Below are 26557 nucleotides of genomic sequence, written 5' to 3'. Positions count from 1 at the left end.
CCAGAATGATTTATCTTAGGCTGGTTTGTGCCTTGTGCGCCGAACGCAAAAGTAGCTACAAACATTTGGCCTGTGATGGCTAGTCATGAATGATGGCTAAACGACGTGGACAATGCAAAAGCGAATCTGATTTGTTTACAAAAATGCACAACATGCATATTCATGCGTCCATAGTATGCATGTATATAGGTCCATAGTCTACATATGCTTACGCGCATAGTATGTCTATGCATGTGTACACAGCACGTACGCGCACATACCATGCATAGACTGTGCGGACAGAACGTGCGATTCCCAATGCATGCAACGCGTTAAAGCAATCAAAAGTAATTTAGAGGAAGCAAATCCCCCTTTTAATGTATGTATCAGCCGTCTCTAGAAACATATGCCCGGCCCGTGGCTCCATCAGTTGGAGCGCCGAGCGCCTGCATGCGCTCGCTATTTTCCACGGGCTGGGATGGAGTGTGACCGGTGACAGCGACCGCTCGAGGTCAGACGAGGCGAGATGGTGGGAAGGATCGTGCCGAGCATTGAGACACATAACACTTCCGCCAGAAAGTTCTGCCGTTGAACTGAAATTTCACGATCACCTATGGTGGGGATCCGGGGATGAGGACGGGCCCCAGCGTGCGCGCTGTGCGTCGGCGGCGGCCGGAGACGCCGCTGGCGGCCGCTGCGTCCGGATCGATCGGCCGCCGACGCTGGCTGTAGCCGGTCCTGAGTCGCCTCGGCTTTCCGGCGCCCTGTCACTGGGCTGTCTCGGCCAGGCTGACCGAGCGCTGTCACGGCAGCCGGCGCGCTCCGCATAACAGCCGTACTAGAGCGAGAGAGCAAGAGAGAGAAACAGAGTGTGAGAGAAAGAGAGAGAGCAAGAGAGGGAGAGTAAGAGAGAGAGCAAGAGAGGGAGAGTAAGAGAGAAAGAGAGAGAGAGGGGGAGAGAGAGGGGGAGAGAGAGAGAGGGGGGAGAGAGAGGGGGAGAGAGAGAGAGGGGGGAGAGAGAGAGAGGGGGAGAGAGAGAGAGGGGGGAGAGAGGAGAGAGAGCGGAGAGAGAGAGAGAGAGAGGAGAGAGAGAGAGAGAGAGGAGAGAGAGAGAGAGAGAGGAGAGAGAGAGAGAGAGAGAGAGAGGAGAGAGAAGTTTTGTTGCCGGGCTATGGACCCTCACCACGTACCACCTTGATGGCCCCCTCGCCGGAGGGGGCCCTGCTTCGGTCTGATTTAAAGGCCTCGCCACGCCACGCCACCTGATAGCCCCGTCACACAGCTGGAAAACAGCAAGATCTGGAAACAGAGCTAAGCTGGCAAAGCGAAACAAGGCAAAACAGAGCTGGGACCGAAACATTCAATGTGTCTGTAATTGCATACGCGTGCGTAGGTATCTGGCGAACTTGACCTTGCCTGGAAGTTACTTCCGTCGTTTTACCTGATGTCGATCTCTTAAATGGAGAGATCATTTAAGAGGCAGAAGACAGCCGTACTGAGAAAGTTGTTTGGATCTAGCTTCCTTGGGAGGAAGGGGCCGGTTTTAGAGAGAGAGCAGAGATCCACCCCCTCCTTCGCTTGCCTATCAGGCCGTGTGGGGTCCTTATTAAGTGGTCGTAAAATAAAATAATCACTTTGGGGAACTCGAACCGATATCATGAGTGGAAGGCTTGTGTTTAAGATGAAGCGACTTGACTACTCAGCAAGCCATGCTCCGTCGCTGGATGACATGAAGACGGCGCGTCTTGCTTAGGCTGCGATACACGCAGCTTGTTTCGTGCAGGTCTGCCCAACGCAGGTGCACAGGTGGTCCTGTTCACGACGGCATGCGTACAATAGACAGGACTGCAATTTGATGACACGATAGAACCGACTGCTGCTTTTGAGACGGGACATCGCTGAAAATATGTAGATGACCTCACAATATACGAAACACGTCCAATTGGCCGAATAGGGAGCACAGCCAGCTGCAAGATTAGACCATCTCCAAGATCATCTCTTACATCTCCATCTACATTTCCATGTCTTTTATGATTGCTCTCGCCCTCGGTCTCTGCATTTTTTGTATTTACATTACCATCATGGATTTACATCGAGCATTTTCGCCAGAGCCCAGGCTCGTCTTGCACCGGGAGTTCCCGGAAAAGCGGACATACTTCCTCCTGGAAAAGCAGTAGCAGTCGGCATAGGAAACGATTACACGATGCGAATGACTTGTGAAAACCACCTCAATGATTTTTAGTCGCATATCTATGCCAATCTAGAGGCACCATGATGCCGTGCACGGAAGAGAAAGTAAACGTAGCAAAATGGTGGTTTGTAACAAAATAAGTCGTCAAGACGCAAAAACGGCACTCAAAATCCCGAATAGCAATTCAAGTGGCAGACACGAAAAGCGCGTCCATCAAACGCGGTTTAGCTCAATGGGCACAAGTTTCTCGCAAATGGCGGTCTTGAAAACGTGACGAAGTCGGCCCGAGAAAACAAGGAAAGGCACCAAAAGAATCCCAACCGAAATTTGAAAAGCAAGACAGGTGTTGCTGCGGAGCCCCCACAAATCCACTCTTCGGGTCCGGCATGAGCAGGCTGCGGCGAGGCAACTGCTGGAGGGCTGGCAAGACAAGAGCTCAACCTGTTCCCATGCCTCTCACATCCGAAGCTCTTACTAATCGATGACAGCGTGCACGTGCTTCAGTGTCTGGTTCCTACGTTCTTGTAAGTCCACCGTCACGCATGTACCAAGTTTGGTTTAGCGACGAGAAGCGCGTGTCGTCAGACGTTAAAGTCAACAGCCAAACTATCGTTTTGAGTGCACGGATACTCCCAGTGAGGTTTGTGAAGCACCACTGCACAGGGAAAAGTGTACCGCCTGACGCACCATCAGCAGTCGTGAGGATGATTGAGAGTTTTAGAGCGCTACGACTGCAGATGGTCACACAACGTCCGTGTCGAAGGTCTGCAGCGACCGTGGGGGCCGGGTGGTGCTTGGCGGCCCTTCACGAGTTTTGGGCGGCTTTGAGGCGAGTCTGCAGTGGACAGTGAGGACATGTCAAGCCAGCCAGAGTGGTGGGAGGACGTCACAACAACGAAAGAGACGAGACAGTGGCTCAGAAAGTGGTCGAGACTAGGATAAATTGCATTGAGAGAGACAAACAACTGGCCCGTACATGCTGTCGGTTTCGTCCCCCAGGTTGCTTTCTCTGGGGGGATTTGAAATTGCATCCACACTCGTGGGGCCTGGAAACCATCCCGGACCTAAAAAAGCGCACGTGAATGGTCGTAAAGACCATGAAGCCAGAGACGCACCACGCCGTCATTTTAACAGCGTGCAGCCGAGCGGTACGGGGCCTGAAACGATTTACGGGTTACGTGTGGTACATGATGCACCGTTCAAGCTAAGTGGGGCATGAAAAACCCGGTGGTCAGATACAAAATAGCATCGAATACTCCGAAAACCAATGTTTGGTGTCACGATGCAAAAAACGACTAAAGAAGGAATGATATAAATCCGTCCGCTTTTCTGGCAACGACGTGTATGAATAATGAACAGGAGTGCTCTACTATATGATAATTAGACAATGTCGCGTGGCGTAATACCCATTCGCACTCCTTTGCAAAGCGCATAGTTTTATCTCAGAAACTGGAATTGGCTCACAGCATGACATAGGCTTATGCGCCATGCAATTGTTCCTCGGAATACCAGCTCATGAATCCCCCGTTAACGGACGGGTTCTTCAAGCTTGGATAATTTCAAACATGATTAATGTTAGCAGACATCTGTTCATACGTCTCCTTAGAAGAAACATCTGGCGGGCGTGTGATAGTACATGGCCATGCAGGTGTCTCGTATCAAATAATTCCGAGGTGTCACTCGTGTTGTAGGCAGTGGATCAGATTATTGATGTCCTTTCGACCTGACTCAGATTGGGTAGGTCCACAAAAAATACACAAAATTGTTGCATGGCGCAGTTAAAGTGCTTAAAATATTGAGCGGATTCTGTGTTTGCTCCTTAGTTGTACCCCTCCCCCCAAACAAATACATATGTGAGTGCCAAAATTGTCTTTATGAGCTGTTGACTAGGAAACAAATATAGACATTATGCAATTTAATCCAGCCCCTGCGGAAGTGTGAGAAACTCCCTGCACTTTGGTATCTGGCGAAAATTCCGAAAATGTGTCTAACTTTCGTCACCGCCGTCTGGCCGTGTGACGCATTCACACATCACATTCAATCGACGTTGTGTAAAAAGACACTGCATTCATCGGGAGGTGGATGGTCGATTTGGGGACAGCTGTGATTCCTGTCTTGCCTCTCCATGGACCACTCTTCACCACTCTTCCTTGCCAGGCCGTCACCGATCCGTGATTTCTCCGGCGCCTTGCCGAGCCGCCGGGGCTGGGCAGCCCTGGCCGGGGCCTCCTGTCACGGCCTGCGGGGCGGGGCTGAGTGCCGCACCCGCCGGCCGTCTGGAACTGGAGCCCGCGTTTGTACGTCGGCCGCACCGCCTCTGAGGTTTTCGTTTATGCCGGCGGCGGGCCGACTCAGCGCGTCGGCTCCAGCTGTTTGCGCTTGCCTTCCGTCCGATGGTTTATTTGATGTTGAGTTGTTTGTTTATTTGACGGACAGGTGGTTTGCCGACCGACCAGACCGGCACAGGATATTTTCCGGCAGTTTTTGTGTCCAAAGGTAATACGGAATCGGGTTTTGTTCTCTTTATTTGCATGATGTGTTCATCTGTCTCGCAGTGGTTTTTTGCATCCTTCATTGAACGATCCGTAGCTTGCAGCCTTTGACAGCATGTTCGCATGTTCCTGTTGCGCCGTTGAGTGTTAATGATGTTTGTAATGCCGGAACAAACAAGGGAATAGGATGGCACTGATGGTGCGTGGGTCACGTCTAGCATAGGCCGTTGAGAATTTTTACGGCATTGAAATCTCGTCTCATCTGCGCTCTTTGTATCTGGCCGAAACAGGTCTGGTTTCCGTGCATCTAAGATTTGTCTGGCTGCGCGTAGTACACGTTCGCCGATGACCAGCCTGTTGCGCCGTCTGTCGCGCCGTCACACCGATCGACCTGTGACGCGGCGTGTGTGATCCCGGCTTCAGGCCCTAAGCCGGGCCCGCCTCGGGACATCAAAATGGAGGACGCGCCCGATGGCTTCCTGCTCTCCTGGAAGCCGCCGATCGAGAAGCCGGACGTGGATGTGCTCTACTACTCCATCAAGTTCAAACCCAGCGAGGGCAAGTGGAAGCAGCTCGGCGACGAGCAGCTCACTGAAACACAGTATCTGGGTGAGTGAGAACGTGTCTATGGCCCGGATGACGTACGCCCAGTGTCTGTGTAAACAGACTAGTCCGTGATTGCGGTCTGCGCCAGTCTGCAAACATTTCTGCACAAAGTAAAACGGAATCATTTGCCAAGAAGATGGCGCCGTTTCGAGCCTCGTGACCGGCGGCAGGAGCGCGGAGTGATGTGCGCGTAGTTCATGCCACAGTTCTGGCAATTTCGACACGTTATGGGCGGATATTTGTTTATACGACATTCCCGTCAGATTTAGACATGGCGATAGGTGGCCGAAACATAAAGGCACATCATTCCTATGTATGTGGGCGGTACCAAATACCGCCGCGTCGAATATATCCAGCCCTGCGCGCTGGTGCCTGGTTATTCCCGCTATGCTGGGTGCAATATCCTTCCCATCGTAGCAACCGACGGCGCACATTCTGCCTGGCTTCTCGGTCTGTTTTTGCCTGATTTCTCGTCTATGCTCACACCGCCTACTCCATGTGCAAGTAGCTGGTGAGCCGTAGTGGATGAAGCAGCCTTTATGAAGGCGTCTCACATTTTTTTAAAGGCTGTTGAGAGCATCTTCCCAGAGACTTTGCCCAGGCACAGCAAAAATGCACTGCAGTATGCACTGGTGCTCGGTGTGGATTGTGTGCCCCTGCGAAGATGTGTTACAATCCGGTCTGTTGCAATCCGGTCCGGTGCCGCGCGCCACTACCACTGGCTCTAGTCGGAGATCCGCGTCCGGTACCGCACGCCGCCGCCACCGGCCCCAGTCGGGCTCTGTATCCGGTGGCAGGAGCGCAGATCCGGTCCGGTACCGCGCCGTCACCACCGGCCCCAGTCGGAGCTCCGTGTCCGGTGGCAGAAGTGCAGATCCGCACCCGGTACCGCGCCGCCACCACCGGCCCGAGTCGGGGCGCTGTGTCCGGTGGCAGAAGCGCAGATCGATGTGCGCACCGGGCCCGGCCGCCCGTCCGCCAGGCCGGACGACTGCCGGTTGGGGCAGAGCGGCCGCCCGCCCGCTCGGAGCGGGTATTTCTAGCCATCCGTCAGGTCGATGACAGGCCGCGCAACTCTCGCCGAAGGCCGAGGCATAGGCGAGGTGTATAGCTGGTGCGCTGGGCGCCATGTTTCGAGACGTTGGGAAGTTTCGGTCGACTCCTTTAAACCCATAGCCTGAAGCTGTTATTGATGTATTGAGTACTGGTGGCTTTCATGCTCGATCGAACGCCTACTCATGGCCGGCGTTTTCTGCTTGTGTTGTCGTTACTCACTGGTTTCTATCAAAGCAGGTGAGCGCACTGAGAGAAGTCGGTGTCAATGGTCGTTTCCTTTTGTGTGGCTGGTACTTGGTCTGTGCAGCTGTATGCCATTACAAAGAGTCGTGCTACATCCAGAACTGCGCCTGCCACTATATCTCGTGAAGCCGCAGTGGGGCCGACAGCGGTAGTGCATGTCCTCTTTGCAAGGTAGGCGTGCTGCATGACAGGCCTCCACGTCATTGAAAATTGGCTTTCAGTGTTTTGTTCGATGCGAGCCATTATAATCTGTGAAATTATGCGGAAAACTTACTGTGCCAAACATAGTGGGGCAAACAGGCCGGCTGCCGTCGGACCGCGGGACCCTGCGTCTGCATAATCAGCGCCTGTCATCTCCATCAGCCGTGACACGAGCCACGCGCGGCTCGCGGCTCCAATCGTGTAATGGCCGGGCCGAGGTGCCGCTCCTGCTGGACCGATTGGCATCGCCCGGCTAAGGTGGGGCCGCCAGTCGGCGACGTAATGCACCCATTTCGAGCGGCCATCGAAACCCGAGTGGCGTTACTGCACCGGTCTGACTCCTCCCCCTGAAGGGCAGCCGTGTCGTGCCAGCCGCCTCGCTGTCAGGACGCCACAAACCCGAGTGGCGTTACTGCACCGGTCTGACTCCTCCCCCTGAAGGGCAGCCGTGTCGTGCCAGCCGCCTCGCTGTCAGGACGCCACAGCGCGTGACCTGGGAACGGGTCCGATCATATTGTTGTTAGCTAATGAAGCCGCCTTCGTCGCTCGACGACTTGCGTCAAACCCTAGCGTGAGAATGCGCTTTTGATGATGGTGCCCAATGGATGCCCACCCTGTTTGGCCGAGCTGGCTTTGTCAATACCAATCAATAATCAGCAGCTTATAAACATTATTTATTCCCACAAAAAACAGACCTCCTCTAGTTTTCAACATTCTCTAAAAGCCAGCGATGATTGCGCCCTTTTGGGGCCGATATTAAGATCCAGGCAACATGCGGTTTATGGTTAACCATGTTGTTTCCAATTGTTTACATTGCCGTAGGCGCACATTAACACGCGCCAGGGTGCCGGTTGGATACCCTTCGCTCGGGTGAGGGTTAGTTTGATCCCTGAGACCTCAGGAACTAAGAGAGCTAGAGACACTAAATCCATAGGGAGTGTTGACTGTACGTGACCTCGCTTAGGTCAAAGTTTGAGGTTCATAGGTAAAATACCTTACCGGTTGAACCTTAGGATCAAATAAACCAAATTCCAAGAAGGTCAGGTTTCAGGTTGGTCTCTTAAGTGCCCCTAGAACCTAGATAACTGTTCTAAGCAAAAAGCCACATCCTCATTTTAGGTTATTGACCTAGTTTGACCTGAAGGTCATGTGACCGAAAGCATACAAAACTGCTGTGAGTTTTAAATTTGTATAAACGACAAAGGTTTCGCTAGGCGGTATGTTCCCAAAAAGCAAGATGATGACTTTAGGTCATTTTTGGTCAGTGACCTTTTCTGATCTTTAAGAAACCCATGGAAGATGTATGATGCGATTCTTTTTATGAATAAATTCGGAATGAGCACCAGGAACTGTCCCTCACAGCACGCGCTAGAGCAATAAAACAGGTTGATTTTGACCTTGATGTGACCTTTATACCTGACCCCAGGTCAATGTAATTTGTTCATTTCATTGTTGTGTTGCCTAAGAGAGTATCTCAGAGATGTACGGCATGCGAGTGCAAGCAAGCGAGTATGCACATTTGAGTTAGGCGGATGCCTAATGCCTGTTTGCTTGAATTCGTTTGCATGTACACGTGTCCGCGTATTCTCATTTTTGAGTGGGCACTGTATTTTGGTGGTGGATGGCAATCGCTCTTTGTTTGTTTCCCTGAATGTTGGTGTCCTGTAGGAGCTGTGGCTTTCTGTGGCAAGAAATAACCTAGAAAATAGAGTAGGATCATCGGCGGGCAATTTTGAGTTCACTTCTGGTTCTTTTTCGATGAAGGCACTTTGCCGAAATATCGACCAAACCATATCTCCATTCTCCTGGTTTTCCGAGAAACAAAGCTAATGCTACTGTTTTATCAGTGTGCTGTAATGTTTGCAATACACTCAAAATTTTGGTGTAAAAATGCTACGGGTGCTTGAAACATTCTGCTTAGACAAAAAGGTGTTCGAGCAAGAAGTTATTATCCCGCGAATTTAACGAAGCGTTTGACTATGGCTTTGAAATTTTTCCCCCTGGCGTTTGGCGTTGACATTTATAAGTGGCGTAAACCTCTGAGGCTCTTCCGGGCTACTTCGACTTTGGGAAGCGGAGTAGTATAGTGTCACATGCTCCATGTTATGCACCGGTCCAAACTTCAACCAACCAAGTTGTTGGTAACAGGCTGTTGCTCGCTGGCCAATCACAAACGCTGTTTTTATTTGCTCCAGTAGATGCGCGCACGACCGTCGCCGTGCGGACGCTGGGTGCGCCTTCAGCGAAAGGAGCGTAGTGCTGTTAAAGAGCGTAGACAGCATAACTTGGAATTCATAATTTCGAATATAATTAAAATTTATATCATCGTATTTTGACGGTGTTGCAGTGGCACTACGGTGGTGCGTTACGGTGGTGACGGTGGTGCGTTCCGGGCTATGACGTCACACGTCAGTCATCCGTTGGCAAGGGTGCGTTCCCGGGCTACGATGACGTCACACGTCAGCCATCCGTTGGCAGGGGTGCGTCCCGGCACGTCCAGGGCGGTCAGCGAATGGTGCATGATCAAAGCCGAGAGCAGAGGAGAAGTAGGCGTTTCTGAAGTGTGAGAAAGGTGATCATCTGGGCCTCGGTCACGTTCGATGTTTGGGTGGACGTCACGATGCTTGGGTGGGCTCGGCGGGGAGGGTTCGAACACGGTGGCATTAAAGGGAGTGTTCCACATTTGTGTGTGGTTTTGAACTGAAATTGCCATCTTGAAGATTAGATCGGTGTAGTTCACAGCCCTGCGCTTCTAAAGACGTAAGTTCTTCTGGTTTTTAGTTTCCAGCTCTTCAGAAACGTGACGCGGTATGCATATAGTGTAATGATGGTTGCGAAAGGACGTGGTACTATTTAGAATTCCAACTAAAGCTCGAGACACACCGGTTCTGCTCTTGCAGCAGTCGATGTACTGATCTCGCCTTTTATATCGACATGCTGTGATTGGAATTACAGCTACCAATATTCAGAAAACTAGTAAAGCAGTCACAGGGTTGATGAGCGCTTTTCGACGCAAGCATACGGTCGCGAGCGACGTGGGCGCGCGCCCTGTCTTGACGGCTGAATTTCTCGCTGGCAGCGGCGCCACGCTCTGTTGGGTGCTGTTCAATTTACCAAAGTCTGTTGAACCCTGAGCGTGCCGGCTGCCTCGTCAGGTCGCGAAGTTTGCGTCCGCTGGCCGGGCGCCCGGCGCCCCTGCCCCTCCCCCTGTCCCTCCCGCTCTCGTCTCCGGGCTGTCGATGAGGCTGAGACGTAACTGGGATGGATTCTTTACCTTGCTGAAATACACCCTTCGCACCCCTGAGACAGCCCCCGCCCCACTGGGGCAGACCCTCGTACGACCAGATCAGCCCCTAGCTAGCGGGCGGCCAGGCCCTAGCCAGCGGTCGGCCAGCTCCTAGCTAGCGGTCGGCCAGCTTGTGGCTAGCAAGCGGCCAGCCCATAGCCAGCGAGCGGTCGGCCAGCCCCTAGCTAGCGAGTGGCCAGCCCTAGCTAGCGGTCGGCCAGCCTTAGCGAGTGGTCGGCCAGCCCCTAGCTAGCGAGTGGCCAGCCCTAGCTAGCGGTCGGCCAGCCTTAGCGAGTGGTCGGCCAGCCCCTAGCTAGCGGTCGGCCAGCCCCTGGCTAGCAAGCGGCCAGCCCCTAGCTAGCGAGCGGTCGGCCAGCCCCCAGCTAGCGAGCGGTCAGCCCCCAGCTAGCGAGCGGTCAGCCCCTGGCTAGCGAGCGGTCAGCCCCCGGCTAGCGAGCGGCCAGTCATCCCCCAGCTAGCGGTCGGCCAGTCCCCAGCTAGCCAGCTAGCGAGCGGCCAGTCAGTCCCCAACTAGCGAGCGGCCAGTCAGCCGTGTCGGAGCCGGTTGGAGCTGACTTTCTGCTCTCCGCCTGGCAGTGCGGAGCCTGCAGGGCGGCCGCGACTACGCGTTCCGGGTGTACGCGCACACGTCGACCGGCTTCAGCTCGAGCGCCGAGTTCAAATACAGCATGTCGGACCGGATCCAGAAGAAGGCGATCACTGCGGCGCTGGTCGGCGGCTTGCTCCTGCTCATCGTCTCCATCATCCTCTCGGTGTGCACCGTCAAAATATGCAACAAGCGCAAACGAAGGAAACAAGAGAAAGGTGAGTGCATGAGAGATGTGCTTTGTGACAGTTGTTTTATCTTGGTCTCACTTTGCGGTCATGCCAACCTGAAGCGTACTGAGCGTCAGTCTATGCTAATGGCTGGAGGGGTTTCCAAACTGGATCAAGAAGCATGCGTCATAAATAACATTGGACTAACGAGCTCGCCCGACCCACGTGTGTGTGTGTGCTTGCTGCATCAGTTTGTGAACGGTGGACGGGAGCGCTGGGTCGGCGCGTCGGCTCATTTCTACACGTGTCATCTGACCTGCCGGTTCGGCGCGCCACGTGTGTGCGTGCGTGAGCGCGTGCGTGCGCCACCGCACGGTCTGCATGCCCTCCGTGTGTTTGTATGTGTGTTGACCATCAGCCGGCGACCCTCACGCTTCAGTGAGCCGGGTGCCGCGCTTGCATTGGTGTGCCGGTGCCAGCATCGCTCAGTGTCATGGCTGACGACCCCCGGCCGGCCGCGCCGCCCCGGCGCCGGCTGGGCGGCCGGAAGCCTCGCTCTCGCGTCAGTCGGCCGGCCGACATGGCTGATCGGTGCTGTCGACGAATGGCATACCTAACAAGGTTAGCTGGCCGGCGCGGCCGTTTGGCCGGTGCCGCCGGCGTGCCGCTTGATGTTTGCTCAGGATTGACGCCGCGGCGCCGTCCGCTCCTCTCCCCTGTTGCAGAGTACAACATGGTGGCGTGTCGCGTCACGGAGGCGCGCAACGGTCTGCATAGTCCTGTGCCTTTGAAGAAGTAAGTGCTCTCCAGTTCGGTGGGGTGGGGCTTGCTGTAGAGACGATTTGATTTGTGGCTTGTGCGGCGGTGGTGGCGGTGGGAAGAATCAGTCCATTTTTGCTGGTGATTTGGGCGTAATGCTCAGTGCCGCGTTTTGGGCACAAACGTAAAGCTGAAACGGTTGGGACTTCCTCTAGCGCTGAAGCCTCATGAGCCTTATGAAGGCCTCGCAGCGACGTCACTCCGTCCGAGCCAACCAGCAGTAAACGTGAACACACCGGACTAGCACTGAATTGTGCATTGTGGAGGAGGGCTGCTGATAATTGCGAATTTTTAAAGATAACCACAGACTTGATGTTTATTTCAGCAGATTTTGTCATATGAGTCGATTTGAAACTTGTCTAATACTCCGTTGTCGTATTAGAATGAACAACTCATAAGCGATTGCTTTCGCTGACAGCCATGGTCTGACTATGACCCGCCATTGTTCAGCGGCCTTACAAAATGATATAATTTGTCTTTCATACGCAGTTCTGTACATGCATATTTCTTGTGTGTTTGCATATATATTACTACAAAAAAAATCGGCGGTGCAATTGCCCACAGCTCTCTCAGAACTGGCAATGCGTCACCTTTTTATGGGATTTTGAACCTGGGAAGTCCACATTTTAGTCGCAAGGAACAACCAGAACATCATAAAAGCATCAGACGCCCCAGATCCTCAGTTATAATGTAATATATGTACCGCGCTATTCAATGCCGTCCTGTAATGGGAGAATAGCATGACGTGATTGGAATAATCAAGGACCACTGGCCGGGCATCAGTGATCGCTGGTCGGCCATCAATGATCGCTGGCCGGGCCATCAACGGCGGCCACCGATCGCTGGCTGATTGGATGCGACTCCATGCACGGCATGGTCTGACAGGATCGGATGGTTTCTATTGCAAAATTGCGATACACTCAGCACTTCTTGGGATCAATGAATGGGATGGTTATGTCTAATCAGCGGTGTTTTTTTTTGTACTTTTCATAGTGTATGGTTGTAAAACGCTTCCTTGAGCAATTACGCGTCCGTCAAAGAGATACAAGTTGCTGTTTGTTCGGCAAATTGTGACTGCCAGTAATGCTTCTGGCTGCATTTGACGCCTAATAGTAACACAATAATTAGTCATCTGTAAGCGTCTGCTTGATGTGCTTTCAGTGCCAGACCGCCTTTTAACGGCAGTGTTCCGCATTTGTATGAATTTTTTAAACTGAAGTAGCCATCTTGAACGTTCATATCTGTCGTTTGTGAGCAAAATAACCAGATATGACGGTCGACAATTGGTTCTTAACCAATGCTGTGCGAGGTACGGTACGTAATGTGACAGTGGTGTATTGAGGAGCGCATTTACTAATCAGAGAAATTATGCTATCTAGACCTGCCTTTTCATCATACCGGATGCTTGCTTCAATATCGTCAAATGTGTAATATTCCCTTAAATGAGATCGAAGTATTTATGTGATGTGTTGCGCACATGATGACGATCGTCTGTTCTCTGCCCGCACGCTACACCTCAGGACGCTCGAGAAAGGTGACGGACCGTCGCTAGACCATTATTAGACGAATCAACCATGTAATTACCAGTTCAGTAATCTTCCTAGATGTGCTACGAATGTGTACCCTCTGCATGAATGCCGTTCATGGGACATTGGGACTACCCCAAGGTGTCTGTCTCATCCCTGGCATGCGTACCGTTACAGAGAGCTTCGATCTTTTGGTGTGCCGACAGCCGTGGTTGATTTTTGTGTTTGTGTTTTTTAACACACCGTAGATAGTTATTTTCACTACCAGGTGCCAGGCTGTATGTCAGCACCACAGTGTGTGAGGAGCTCAACCAGTTAATGCGTCTGTTGTCAGCTATGTTTGCCTTTTATGTAGTGCGCATTTGACGGAGCTGCAAAAAGAGAGAGAGAGAGAGAGAGAGAGAGAGAGAGAGAGAGAGAGAGAGAGAGAGAGGAGAGAGAGAGAGAGAGCCATGTGTTCCCGGGTCGGATGTGAACGTGTGGTTCCCCCTCGTGCGGCTGCCTTCCCCCCCCCCCCCCTCTCCTGTTCCCGCCTGCCTGATGAGCTTTCCTGGCGCTCTCGTTACTTGACGGCCGGTGCCAATGATGTATTTGCGTTGGCTCCGCGCCAGGTGGCGGTTTTCCACTGCAAATGGACCGACGGCTGCTTGCGCCCGACGCCTCTCTCCATTACGCGTGGTAACTGTGTGTGGTGTGGCACCTGGCCGGCACACTCACCGGAGTTGGCGCCAGCCAGCAGCGCTGGTAGCGGGATAGCGAATCACGACCGGTCCCTTTTAGGCCAGGTGTAATGCAGTATAATGTGGCACTGACAGGGCGTGGAACAAGGAGGTTACTCAGAGAGCTGAATGCATATAAATTCGATGCGTAGTATAACATGCGGAGAACAAAAGTGAGATAATCGGCGATTTAGATACGTCGATCATGTGTCTCATTGATGTGCGGATAAGGTTGCTTGGTAGGAGTTGGATAAACCACGCACACATTCGCAGCAACCAGTGAGAGACTATCGGAAGCCGAAGAGCCATAACCGTACGGCTGATGGAGAGTATGGACAGTCGGGAGGCAGTGAGAAACAACGGAAATGAGGCCAGGAGCGACAATGGCTTTGGCTGTGGATGGATACCACGGGAACATTTGAGATAGGACCCTTAACACGGGCGGGGTTCGGTGGCGGCAAGTGTGCATATAGGTGTCATAGGAGATAGGGCCGCAGCTCTATCGGTGGCTGCCTGTGGTAGGTGTACGTAGCTGGGTAACAAATGTGAGGTGCGTGACACTTACCGAGGACTGTTGGGGACTGCTATCACAACGAGAGCCGTGTCCCTGCCCTGGTTCAGTCGGTCAGAGCGCCTGCCTCCCATCCTACTCGTGCAGCGGCGGGGGGGGCTGTCATATATATATATATATATATATATATATATATATATATATTGGTGACTGTATCAACGTGAGCCATTTTGACACTCAATCAAAGCGGTAGGTTTAAAAGAGACACCAACGACGACATCGGTCTGCCCGTCGCTGGGGGGAGAGTTGTAGCCGCTATGGCAGAGCTGTTCGCTAGCTAGGCAGCTCTTCCTGCACGTTGCATTAATTGAAAGATTCGAATGGATATGGCAGCCCAACAGTCATTGAGCACAAGCTTGCGCTTAACCTACGCTGCTCACATTTCACGGTGTGCATGCTTGCTTTAGTACGTGGGTTATGGTGCATGCCGCCCTACCTGTTCCTTCACATCGCGGCATTGCCGGCGACTGACGAGCTAATGCTCGCCCTTCGAGGGGAGCCAGCTCGGCGACTCGCGTGAGGTTTTTCCTGAAGAACTTCTGAACGGCTGAACATCTGATTCTGAGCGCTGCACCGAAATGCTGACCGAGTTTACTGAAGTTCCTGACCTTGACGGCGTATGATCCATTGCGTCTTTTGCTTGGTCGGACTTTGAACCTTGACTTATGACGTTTTGAACGTGCAATGTGCCTTTTTGACATAAATTTGGGGCTTTTGAAGAAATTTCTCGCTTCGTTTTTATCATTAGCGGGACTTTCTTTATTGTTTTTGTAACGTAGAAGGACGGGAAACAGCCTGCACTGTTTTGCCCAGACGTGGCATGTCGCAGCTTACACCCGTCGACGCCCTCTGATGTTCGTCGAGTTGTTTTCCAAGAGCTATTTAATGACGTGTCCCGTACTGGCGTTGCAGGTTCAGTTCGTGAGATGGCAGGGGGTTCGATTAATAGCCAAATTAACCCCTATGACCTGATTTGATCCATCAAAGGTCACATTCGCCATCGTTGAGTCACACCTATCCGATATGGTTTGACAAGTACCTTAAGGGGCGTTTTCCTCGTGGCGCTGGCTTATCAAATTCTTGAGACCTTGGGAGGGCTTGAGACCCTCTCGTAGGGCAAGGGTGAAAACACGCTAGTTTGGCGAATATTAATTGTTGTCTCCTTGCTGTTTGTGTGTGGTGTATGCTAGCCTCTGCTGTGTGTCGCGGCGGCTTGGGATGGCGCATCGCCATTACGGCGTGCTTGGTGACGCATCCACCGGTGTGGCGACAAGCACGACCGACAAAGCTGGTACAGCAATAGCTCGACAACCTTATTGATGCACAACATTACTTCTACTGCAAAGACTCATGCAGGATATTAGTGCTATACGACACGAATCTCTGTGTAGTTGAAACGATGACTGGTATAAGTTTTTGAAGCATGACTTTTGTTGTGCAGCACTAACGTCGCGTGGAAGTTTGCATTATAAATAAAGTCAAGTGTAAGTAAAACAAGAAGTTTTTAAAGTCAAACTAATGATGGGTATATTCTTTGAAGGATGCATTTTGTCGTGCAGCACTGATGTCGCATATAAGCATATTCAGTAAATGTGGAGGCATAGCAATGCTGGCGCCAGTAGGTGTTGCTGCATCATTAATGTCGCGGATCCGCACTCATTTCTTTGTGATGGGACGACGGGTCTCAGACGGAACCCACCGTATCAAAGCCACTGCATCACCGGGACCGACTGGGGCGCAGAGGTGTCATTTGTAACTTTCACAATATGAAATCGCTGACATTGCGCCATGCTTTTGCTACAATGGCGCTTTGTCGTTGTTGCGATTGGTCCACAAGAGTGTAGATGCGACGAAGAAGGAGAGTTCAGTTTCGCAGTCTATACGGCCGTGCACAGATGACTGTCCCGGATGGTGAGATCCGCACGACGCAGTACTCTGACTGTACACAGTACTCTGACTGTACACAGTACTTCAAACTGTACACAGTACTCTGACTGTACACAGTACTCCAAACTGTACACAGTACTCTGACTGTACACAGTACTCCAAACTGTACACAGTACTCTGACTGTACACAGTACTCCAAACTGTACCCAGTACTCTGACTGTACACAATACTCCAAACTGTTCGTGACCGAGCGTCCTTGGTGCCGAGGCGGGGCACCCACCCACACGGGCCGTTTCCTTACATGACCGATGAAATGTCATGCGTCCGTGTGTCTGAGTTTGGCTGCTGTATCTCCAACGTCTCTAGTTTTGTTTTCTTTATGCTATGGCTGATGCGGGAAGGCATGTTTGCTCGAAAAGGGCAGTTCAAAGCACTGTAAAGTCTGCGCTTCGGTGCGGGATTTGTCAAATGCGTCAGTCAACATTGGACAATATAGCGGGCTAGAACTTTTGGAGGAAAAAAACAACAGAATCCTTTTCTTTAGACACGTGCTATCATACGGCGCAAAATTCCCGTCCTACTTACAGCTCTTGTTTTGTACATCAAAATATTTATTTAGGGAGAGTGCGGCCCGGTAAGGCAACCCTGATAAGCTGCTTACAAAGTTTTCATCGTTGGTGTAATGGCTCCGTTCGCATCGATGTTGCACATTAGTGTACTGGCATTTAACATTTCGCAAGAATGAATGATTTACGCAAGTTGTTCAGTGTATTAGCGAGGAGCATTATTCCCATAGATAAGGCAGTAGTAGTAGTCTTATTCCTCGGAAAAAACAGGAGAATGGAAATATGGTTGGGTTGACATTTCGGTGAGATGTCTTTATCGAAACATAGCAGAAGTCAATTATATGTAACGTAAGGAGTTCACGTCTGCTATTAATTCGATAAAGGCATGCTGCCGAAATGTCAACCTAACCATATATCCATTCTCCTGGTTTTTCTGAGGAATAAGACTACGACTACTGCCTTATCTATGGGAATGAATGATTTCTTAGAAAACTCTGATACGGTGACCAAAACGCAAATTGTAAAATCAAACTCTGCCCGAATGCTGCGAACATCCTACAGAAAGATTATAGTCGTAAATTACCAAAGCGCTGGTTAACGCATAGAAGGTGCTTATGACATTAATGCAGTTCAGCATATTGCAAAACAATGGCGTGATCCCTACTTATTCGCTTTTGCGACAGGACGAGACAAACGGGATTGGGGATATCTGGGAAACTTGTCTGCCGGATAGGGCCATTGAGACCACCGCCGGATGTCTGGGCTGCACTGCTTCACCTGCCTGCCCTACTGTTTCAAGAGGCTGAACTTTAAGGAGTGTCGAATTTGGCTGAATCCTTGATCCCGCCGTGCTTTAGACTGGAGACTTAAGGCGCGTTCACAGATTGGGTAGGACCGGAGCCGACGCGTTTTCCGGCCGGGAATGTAGATCGTACGGCGTATGTTAGCGGTGTGATTAGGCCGTTGTGCTGCTGCCGCAGGTACGTGCGCCGAGTACCGCGTCTGATTCGGCACGCCAGCCAGCTGCTGTGGCGACCGCGGCCGTCCACCGGCCTCTCCCAGAGTCTGATCGACGACCTGGACCTGACGCCGCGCCGCGCCAAAACCGTCTACAGCGTCGAGATGGAGTACAGCCAGCCACTGGCCTGGATCACCCGCACCCCCGACGGTCGCTTCGTCGTCAATGGCGACGACGACGGCGGCTTCCTGACCGACTCCGGCGAGCGGCGGCGGCGCCGGCAGCTGCAGTCGCAGCCGCAGCCGCTGCGAACGGGAATCTATCACGTGGAGCGCGGCCGGCGCTCCCCAGAGCCGACGCCGGTGCCGGCCGGCCGCCGGGTGAGCCACGGCTTCGGCCGCCACCAGATCCCCGAGCAGGCGCCGGCCGTGTCGCCGCACGTGGCCCTCTCGCCGGACGGTCGCCGGTTCCGCGCCTCGTCGCCCGGCCCGCTGGGAGGCCAGCTGGGCCCGTTCGACTTCTCCGACCTGAGCTCGGTGCAGGTGCCCGGCTCTGTGGAGCGAACGTTCCCCAGCACAGTGCTGTCGTCGCTGTCGCAGCTGCAGACGCCCAGCTTCCGGGAGCGCCAGGCGGGCCCGCAGGAGACGCCGGTGCGCCGGCCTGACCCTCGGCTGCCGGCGCTGCGCACCATCCACGAGGCGGCGGCGGCCGACGCTGGAGGGCCGCACTACGAAAACTGGCCGGTGGAAGGCCGCTGGCGGGCGCCCGTGGCCGAGCCGCGGCTCCCACGCCTGCTGCAGCCGCGGCTCGCCTTTCGTGATTCGGGCCAGCACGTGCACATGGTGGGCCACATCGAGCCACCCCGAATCGCCGACATCCCGCGTCCCCGCCCGCGCCAGCGCGCCCAGCCCGTGTACGCCAACACGGGTCCGTGGCCGGCCGGGCTGGACGCCTACCGGCCGCAGCGGCCGCTGGCCACCAGCTCGCCGCCGCCGGTGCCCGTACCCAGCCGGCCGCGGCTCGTGTCGCGCGCCGAGCCGCAGACGCCGGTGCAGCGGGCCGCAGCCCCGAGCCACCCCGCACTCGAAGAGTCTCCGGCCAGCTCTCTGGGCCGCACCGACCGGCCGCTGGCCTACACGCGCGACAAGCTACAGGCGGCCATCGGCCGAGTGCGCTCCCAGCTGGGCCTGCTGCGGCCGGCCAGCGCGCCGGCCCTCTCGCGCTGGCCCGACGACGAGCCGCCGCCGCACGAGAAGTCCAGCTCCAGCGGGCTCGGCTCCGGCAGCAAGAACACGTCGCAGCGCACCCACTCGTCGTCGGGCATCTCGCAGCAGATATCGGACTCGCAACTGGAGCCGCCGCCGCCGCCGCCGCCGCCGGCAGCACTCCCGCCGCCTCACTGGCGTCCGGCGGAGCGCGCCGGCACGCACTTGCCGGCGTACCTGCCGCCGCCCGCCTACCTGGCGCCCCCGCAACCGCTCGACATCTCCGTTGATGACCACTACGAGTTCGACCCGGTGCTGACGCCGGGCACGGAGTCGCCGGGCGGCGCGCCGCCATTGACCCGTTCCCGGCCGCGACCCGTGCCCGAGATGGAGGCTCGTGTGCAGGCAATGCGCCAGGAGTTTCAGCAGTACCGGCAGCGGCGCGCCCGGCGGCACCGCTCTGGCGACGAGCCCATCACCGAGACGGTCTGTTGAAACAGTCCCGGAGCCGCACACTCCCCCCCCCCCCCCCCCCCCTGTGTTCGCTAACGCTACTGCCATTCATGCTTTACGTTCGCCATCAGAGTACAATCGTGTGTTTGCGTTTTGCGCCGTGCTGTTGCTCGATATTTTTTTGCACGGCGGGAGGTTTTGTGGCATTACATCTGCGATTCTTTGGTTCAAATGTGACAGCTTTAATGGCGCCGTCGCGGCGGCCGCTAGCGTGTGGCGGGGTGCGGCGTGGACCGGCGGCGGCTGGCGCGCGCGCGCCGCCCGCTCGGTCGCACCTGTTCCTGTGATAACCGGTCCTCTCGGGCCGACCAACTCTCGGAGCCCCCTCCCCCTCCCCGGCTCCTCGCAGGTTGTACATAAGCGTGAAGATGCGAAGATGCGTGACGTGTCGGCGTCGCCCACGCACTCCGACCCATGTATATAGAGGTGTTTTGTATTGTTGTACCTAGGCCGCGCAGGCACTTCACTCTCCGTAGTTGTTCAAAACGCCACCATCCCCGAGAACCTGTGTAGTGCAGTTAAACGGTGCCGGTCGGTAGTCTGACGTGGTCGGAATGGTCAGCAGTACTGGGCGTTGTCAGCCGTTCGCCAGAGCCCAGTGCCGCCGACTCCTTTTGCGTTGCCTAGCGACACCCACCACGCCCGTCTGTTGAGGCCGCGATGATGGAGGGACCGAGAGGGTGTCGTAGCTGGTGATGCCGAAAATCTGGTCTGTAGTTACACATGTCGACTCGCCTAACGTCATTTGGACCGTGACCAAATGCGGCGTTGCCGACTACAGATGGAGCCCCCCCCCCCCCCCCTCCCCGGCCCTCGGTATGCCCGACACGAGCAGTGACTTCCCAGTCACTGTGCCCACCGTTTAGTGGTAGGAATGTGCGTGGCGTTGTTGTTGCCGGAATCTCCTGTTGTTTTGTTGGAGCGATTCTTGCCGGGCTTCTTATGTTGTTGAGAATCGTCGAGCCCGGTGATGTTGGCTGGCCTGTGGCCCTGTGCACAGGCGTAGGAAATATGTTAGAGGGGGCCAATTCTGCGAAAACAAGCTGATTTGTGCGCAACGTCCTGGTTTCCACTCGACTTCGACCATGGTGCGTTGAGCTTTTGAAAATTTGTGTGATGACTCGTGTTTTATATCATGCGCCATTGTTTGTCCATAAAGTCGTGGGGCTCAAATACATTGCAGACCCCCTCACCTGAGATACTGCCCCCCCCCCCTCGGCCTTATCTGAGATACTGTCTCGCCGCCTCCTCCCCCGACTCTCTCTTTGGTTCGCGCTCCATTGGCTCCGTGGCCCGGTGTGTTACTGTGCGCGATATGTTGTGTGTTTTTCCCCTCTGACATACCTCACGGGCATGTTTTAGTCACGGGCGTGCTGCTACGACTGATGCTCAAACCCCGAGAGGGCCCATCCCCCCGGCGCTCGGCCGCACACCGACTGATGGCCGCTTCGGCCGCCTAACAGCATCATGCTTTTCGCTTCGCATGACATGTATTATATACTGTACCACTTGGCAAATACAGTGTCTTTTGTACAATGTCGATGGTGTTTGTGGTGTGCGCAGCGCAGATGACGGACCTTAATGCAGCACAAGAACTTTTGGCACGGACTAAGGACCAGTCACTGCGAGCGGGGGCAACAGAATGACGGCCTCTTCAAGATGGCGCGAAACACGTAAAGCTGTCCTACTTTTGTGCGGTTTTGATACAGTTTCATTGGTGGCATTTCGTTTCCATCAATGCGTTAAAACATGCGACCGGTGATTGCATTAGGCACTGCGATCTAGAACTTCAGTAAATTCCATTTGTTTGCTTGGAATAACTGTATTCAACCGATCACAATTCCATTCAAGGAAGCAGTCATGCGGTGAAAAATGTACGAACGACAATCAGCACAGTTATCACCCGAGGTACGCATGTAGCGTAAATGTCATCGAGCCATGCTGGTAAATCTGCCCACCAACGGTACCAGATCACGTGGCGGTAATTGATTTCCGTTACTGCGACCGAAGCGCCAGCCCTAGACCCCTTCTCATTTGTTTTTTGTTACACACGAGGCGCGGATCCAAGATTCCAGGGGGCGTTTTCTTTAAAAAAAGCTCCCTTCTTGTAGACCTCTACCCTGACTGCATCGCAATCCTACAAGTGCTTCGCTGACAAAGCAGCAAACTGAGCATCGGATTCCTTGTTTGATGGTGTTTTGATCGCTCTGATGATCCCTTTAGCTTCCCATCAATGATCGTTCAAGATGACATTAAAGCTTATCCATCCGAGAAAGGAACCACCTCGTCAATAAACAAACAAACGCATGTGGACCTCTCAAGCTGTATGAAGGGCCACCGTAAGGGCGCGGAGCGCCGGATCGCTGGGTGTTTTGTGTGCCGCTGATGAACGCTGGTGCCTTTCATAACTGAGCACGCATGATGTGCGAGTGATTGTGGCTATGATGCGATGCGCTATGTACTTCATAATGTGTCCTTTTTATCAGTATGCGCTCATGCCACTGATATTTCAACATTGCACTGGCGTGTGGTTCAACGAGCTTCGTCCGGCGCCACGCCACGCTTTGTTCATCGCAGATGGCACGATGCTGGGCGGATGATAGACAATTTACGATGGCAAGTCCCGGAGGCGTCTCAACCACAAGCTCCGAAAGAGGGATCGGGTCACCTAGTTCGGGTGGCTAGGCACGTCTACTGGCAGATAGGGCCGCCGTCCCGCGGGCTTAGCGAACTGCCAGCAGCGACGCCACTCCAGGACCGGAGCGCGCCGTGATGCCAGACCAGCCGCTGTCACAAGACGGATAGGGCCGCCGTCCCCGACGCCACTCCAGGACAGGAGCGCGCCGTAACACCAGACCAGCCACTATCACAGGACGGATGGGCCAGGCGGTCCCCGCCACATAATACGCGAAGCGAGGCTGAGCGAAAGAAAAGAGGAGAGGGGAAGGACGAGCGCCTCCAGCCGTCGGTACTAACAGTGGGTGATGATATGCACGACTTCACCGATGGTTAGGGCGACGAACAATAGATGTCATAGCAAATGGCCCATCGATGCAGCCAGTGCTGTCTTTACATTGACATTAACGCACGTGGGCCTCTTGGCAGCTTGAGAGCGCACGCACCGTGCGCGCTCTTCTTGTCTCGTCAGAGGGATTAGTGTAAATCCAGCTCCGTTTTACTCTGCAATGGATGAGGGATGAAAGAGGTACGTTAAGTGGGCTTGTGCCATCAGGCGCGAAGCAAGGGACAGGGGCAGGTGCATTACGTTAGACCGGCTAATACTCTCTGTTATCGATGCAAGAAAAACGTGTGCGAAGTTACGTCAGTTCAGCTAATTTCTTTCGGTAGCAAATGCAACGTAAAACACGAAACACATACCCGCACCGTTTATTCACAGACAAGGGTACCCTTGGATGGCGGGTGATCATTACATTGCAGAAAAGGTTTTCCCGCACGGCACATGGAGTTCCCCACGCACTGGCCATTGGCTCCGTGGTTGGGTCCATCAGAGACCTGGACCAGGTTGCTACCCGCAGCAAGTGGGGAAGGCGGGCCCGGGTGACCTTGCCCGGGGTTACCTTGCCCCGAGTGACCTTGTCGTTTTAAGTGATGTAATTCGGGCCAAGTCATATTAATAAAAACGGATTTCTTAACTTATGGAGAAAATCAGCACGTTAATGCCGAAGTGTGCTTTGAAAACACACATGCAAGTGAAAAAACCAGCACGTTTTGGCTGAATGGCAATGTTATGGCAAATGCTATGGCAAATGTTTATGGCAAACCTGTAATGGTGATAAACATAACATAAATCAACAAAACCTATTGGCAACCAAGAAAACATATTCGTTGGCAATTGAGCAGGTGAAAACCTCTTAACATTTGATTACTTAATGTAATTAGCAAATTTTTTGGCTGAAATTCGAAGAAGAGCAAAAGGAGTTCTCAGTGAGAGTCACCGGGGACGGAAGGCACCGTCAATGGGCGTCTGTCTTTGTGCACAGAACGAGCTTAACATGGCAGCATCTGAATGGGGCAAGTGAGTATGAAATGTGCCGCCAAGCACAGTATGTGGCTGGACATGGTCCGCCAGAGTGAAGGCGGACTGCGTTCGATGATGTATGCGAGAACTAGTTTTGGGGTCCATTCGGAAACTAGCGAGCTTTCCTTGGTTTGATGTGGTACGTGCGCTGACGCCCGTGCTGATCTCATTCACGCCGTAAGAAAAGCGATATGACAGATTGATGACAGCAAGAAAATCATAGACTGAGCAAGAAAGGTGGTTACGGGCAGGCATGTCAAGAGTCTGTTTGGCTGCAGCCTCTGCGAGGTCGTCCCTTAGATGGCAGATCGGCCTTGTATCCAGGAATTGAGGACGATGTGGCGCGAATTGTATGGGTCAAAGGTTGACTAGAATTATGTATCAATGATAAGGCGTGCGAGGAAAAGCTCGCGTCCGTACAGACGACTGTTAATTGGTGTGTTTGTTTGAGGTAGCAAAGTGCTGAAAAGGCTGCGAATAACTCCGATGTGTAAACCGCATGATAATATGAAAGGCGTTTAGCTTTACTATGCTGGTTGCGGATAAATGCAACTTCGGTGTTGCTATCCGTTCGGGAGACGTCGATATTATATATGTATGTATATATATACATATATATATATATATATATATATATACTTTTTTTTTCTCTCTCTTCTCTCTCTCTCTCTCTCTCTCTCTCTCTCCTCTCTCTTCTCTCTCTCTCTCTCTCTCTCTCTCTCTCTCTCTCTGTGGTATTCATTTCGAATCTCTGCGAACAAGGACGGCGCCTCCATATTTGTGAATGCGCGTTTCGTGTATGCCACATAGTAATTGCATTGTGGCAGGGCTGTCAAGGCAGATGCGACATGGCGGAGGCGTGGGGAAATTGTAGATCTGTGGGAGTTGGAGCTAGTGTTGTGCTTGGAATCCGCGGGTGCTGATTGTGTATGCTTGCTGCGTTTGTGAAGAGGGTGCTATTAGTATTGTTGTGTACGTGATTAGTTCCCCTCTGTCCTGCCGACGTAGGCGCCGTCACGGTAGCACAGTGGTTTAGCGCGTCTGCGCTGTGGGCGTGTACGCATTTCGTGTTGGGTTCGAATCTCAAGAGCGGCCGACTGTTTTGTAAGGAGACATTTTACTTTCACGTCTCTTCTCGAAGCTACGTGGTCACGTGACCCGGCCAATCAAAGGAGGAGAGTAGGTCACGCCTGGGGTCGGGTCGGCGGTGGGTTAGTGATGGTCCGGGCGGCGCCGGGGAAGGTAGTCAGCTCTCGTTGATATTCACGACGTAGCTGGCTCCTTTCCCTCCGCTTCCTTTGACTGTCGCTCCGGTCCTTCTACCCTCGGCTCTCGTTGATATCACGACGTAGCTGGCTACTCTCCCTCCTTCCCTTTGACTCCGACTCCGGTTCTTCTACTACCCTCCGCCGTTGATATACCGACGTCAGCGTGTCCTTGTCAACATTGCTATTCACGATGTTGATGCATCTTTCGTGGCTGTTGTTGTTACCGACGGCTGCTACCTCCCCTGGGGATTAAAGCCGCCGTGTAGTCTTACCGAACATGTCTAAGTGATGTAGGAAATTTGGATGACTTCATGCCTATGTGCTCCTGTGATTTATATACCATATTTTGGTTCAACGCCTTTGATCTACTAGAGATGAAATCGAGCCGCCCAACAAAACAGCATTGTTTAAGTGGGCTGCGTGGGTCTGGCAGCTGCCCGTGCATCAAATCTCCGTAATAAGAGCTTGTGTCGATACATTGGGAGCGGTTTCGCATGCTTTCACCAATAGGGCGGACTCCTAGGAGATGCGGAGTTTGCCCGTAATTAGGCGGAGAACGGCGATCTGGATAGCTCCATGGTGTTAACCCCCCCCGGCCTGGGGTCCAAGACAACTACGCCCGGCCTGGGGTCCAAGGCAACCGCCCCGGCCGGGGGTCCAAGGCAACTACGCCCGGCCTGGGGTCCAAGGCAACTACGCCCGGCCTGGGGTCCAAGGCAACTAACGCCCGGCCTGGGGTCCAAGGCAACTACGCCCGGCCTGGGGTCCAAGGCAACTACGCCCGGCCTGGGGTCCAAGGCAACTACGCCCGGCCGGGGGTCCAAGGCAACTACGCCCGGCCTGGGGTCCAAGGCAACTACGCCCGGCCTGGGGTCCAAGAAACTAATGCGCTCGGCGGGGTCCAAGGCAACTGCGCCCGGCCGGGGCCCGAACAACTACGCCCGGCCTGGGGTCCAAGGCAACACGCCCGGCCTGGGGTCCAAGACACTGCGCCCGGCCGGGGGTCCAAGGCAACTGCGCCCGGCCGGGGTCCAAGACAACTCGCCCGGCCTGGGGTCCAGACAACTGCGGCCCGGCCGGGGTCCAAGACAACTGCACCCGCCTGGGGTCCAAGACAACTGCGCCCGGCCGGGGGTCCAAGCACACTGCGCCCGGCCGGGTGTCCAAGACAACTGCGCCCGGCCTGGGGTCCAGACAACGGCTCCCGGCCGGGGGTCCAAGACACAACTGCGCCCGGCCGGGGGGGGGGGGAATGACTCCTCCTGGGATCTCTGACTTCCAGCGCCGTATGATAAAACAATTTGATCCAGTTTGAAGGTCGCGTCAAGTCATGCCATAAGGCACACCTCACTTTTTCCCTTAGGTCAAATGCGAGGTAACCAGAATCCTAAAATGTCAAAAACGCAAAATAGCAGACAGTTACCTGACTGCAGATCATTGACCTTACAGTTTTCCGAAGAAACTGAAATTGTTAATGGTAGGTATTATTATGTTGTATTACTAAAACACATAATGAACAATGGGCAAATGATCCACAAAAAAGTTAGTTGTGGTCAAACATTTTAAGGTGATCTCTTAACTGACTTAGATCACTGCCCTTGGTATATCAAAACTTTAAATTGGCGCAAGGGATGTCAAGCCATTGACGAACAGG

General features: G+C 53.6%; 1 protein-coding gene across 1 annotated transcript in view; it reads left to right on the top strand.

Moving 5' to 3' along the window:
• The window catches only part of LOC119093416 (protein turtle), a 93249-nt gene extending 72115 nt beyond the window's left edge, over positions 1-21134 (top strand). The window contains exons 14-19 of the mRNA XM_037216371.1: positions 5086-5271; positions 10652-10879; positions 11557-11626; positions 17901-18099; positions 18169-18816; positions 18904-21134. Coding sequence (XP_037072266.1) covers positions 5086-5271; positions 10652-10879; positions 11557-11626; positions 17901-18099; positions 18169-18816; positions 18904-19578 — 2006 coding nt within the window. The 3' untranslated portion in view covers positions 19579-21134. The remainder of the gene's footprint in view (positions 1-5085; positions 5272-10651; positions 10880-11556; positions 11627-17900; positions 18100-18168; positions 18817-18903) is intronic.
• Positions 21135-26557: the final 5423 nt, after the last annotated feature.

This window comes from Pollicipes pollicipes, unplaced genomic scaffold, assembly GCF_011947565.3.
Source record: "Pollicipes pollicipes isolate AB1234 unplaced genomic scaffold, Ppol_2.1 Scaffold_4002;HRSCAF=4701_pilon_pilon_pilon, whole genome shotgun sequence".
Classification (NCBI taxonomy): domain Eukaryota; kingdom Metazoa; phylum Arthropoda; class Thecostraca; order Pollicipedomorpha; family Pollicipedidae; genus Pollicipes; species Pollicipes pollicipes.
Note: the sequence above shows the minus strand (reverse complement) of the source record. Positions and strands in the feature narration are given on the sequence as shown.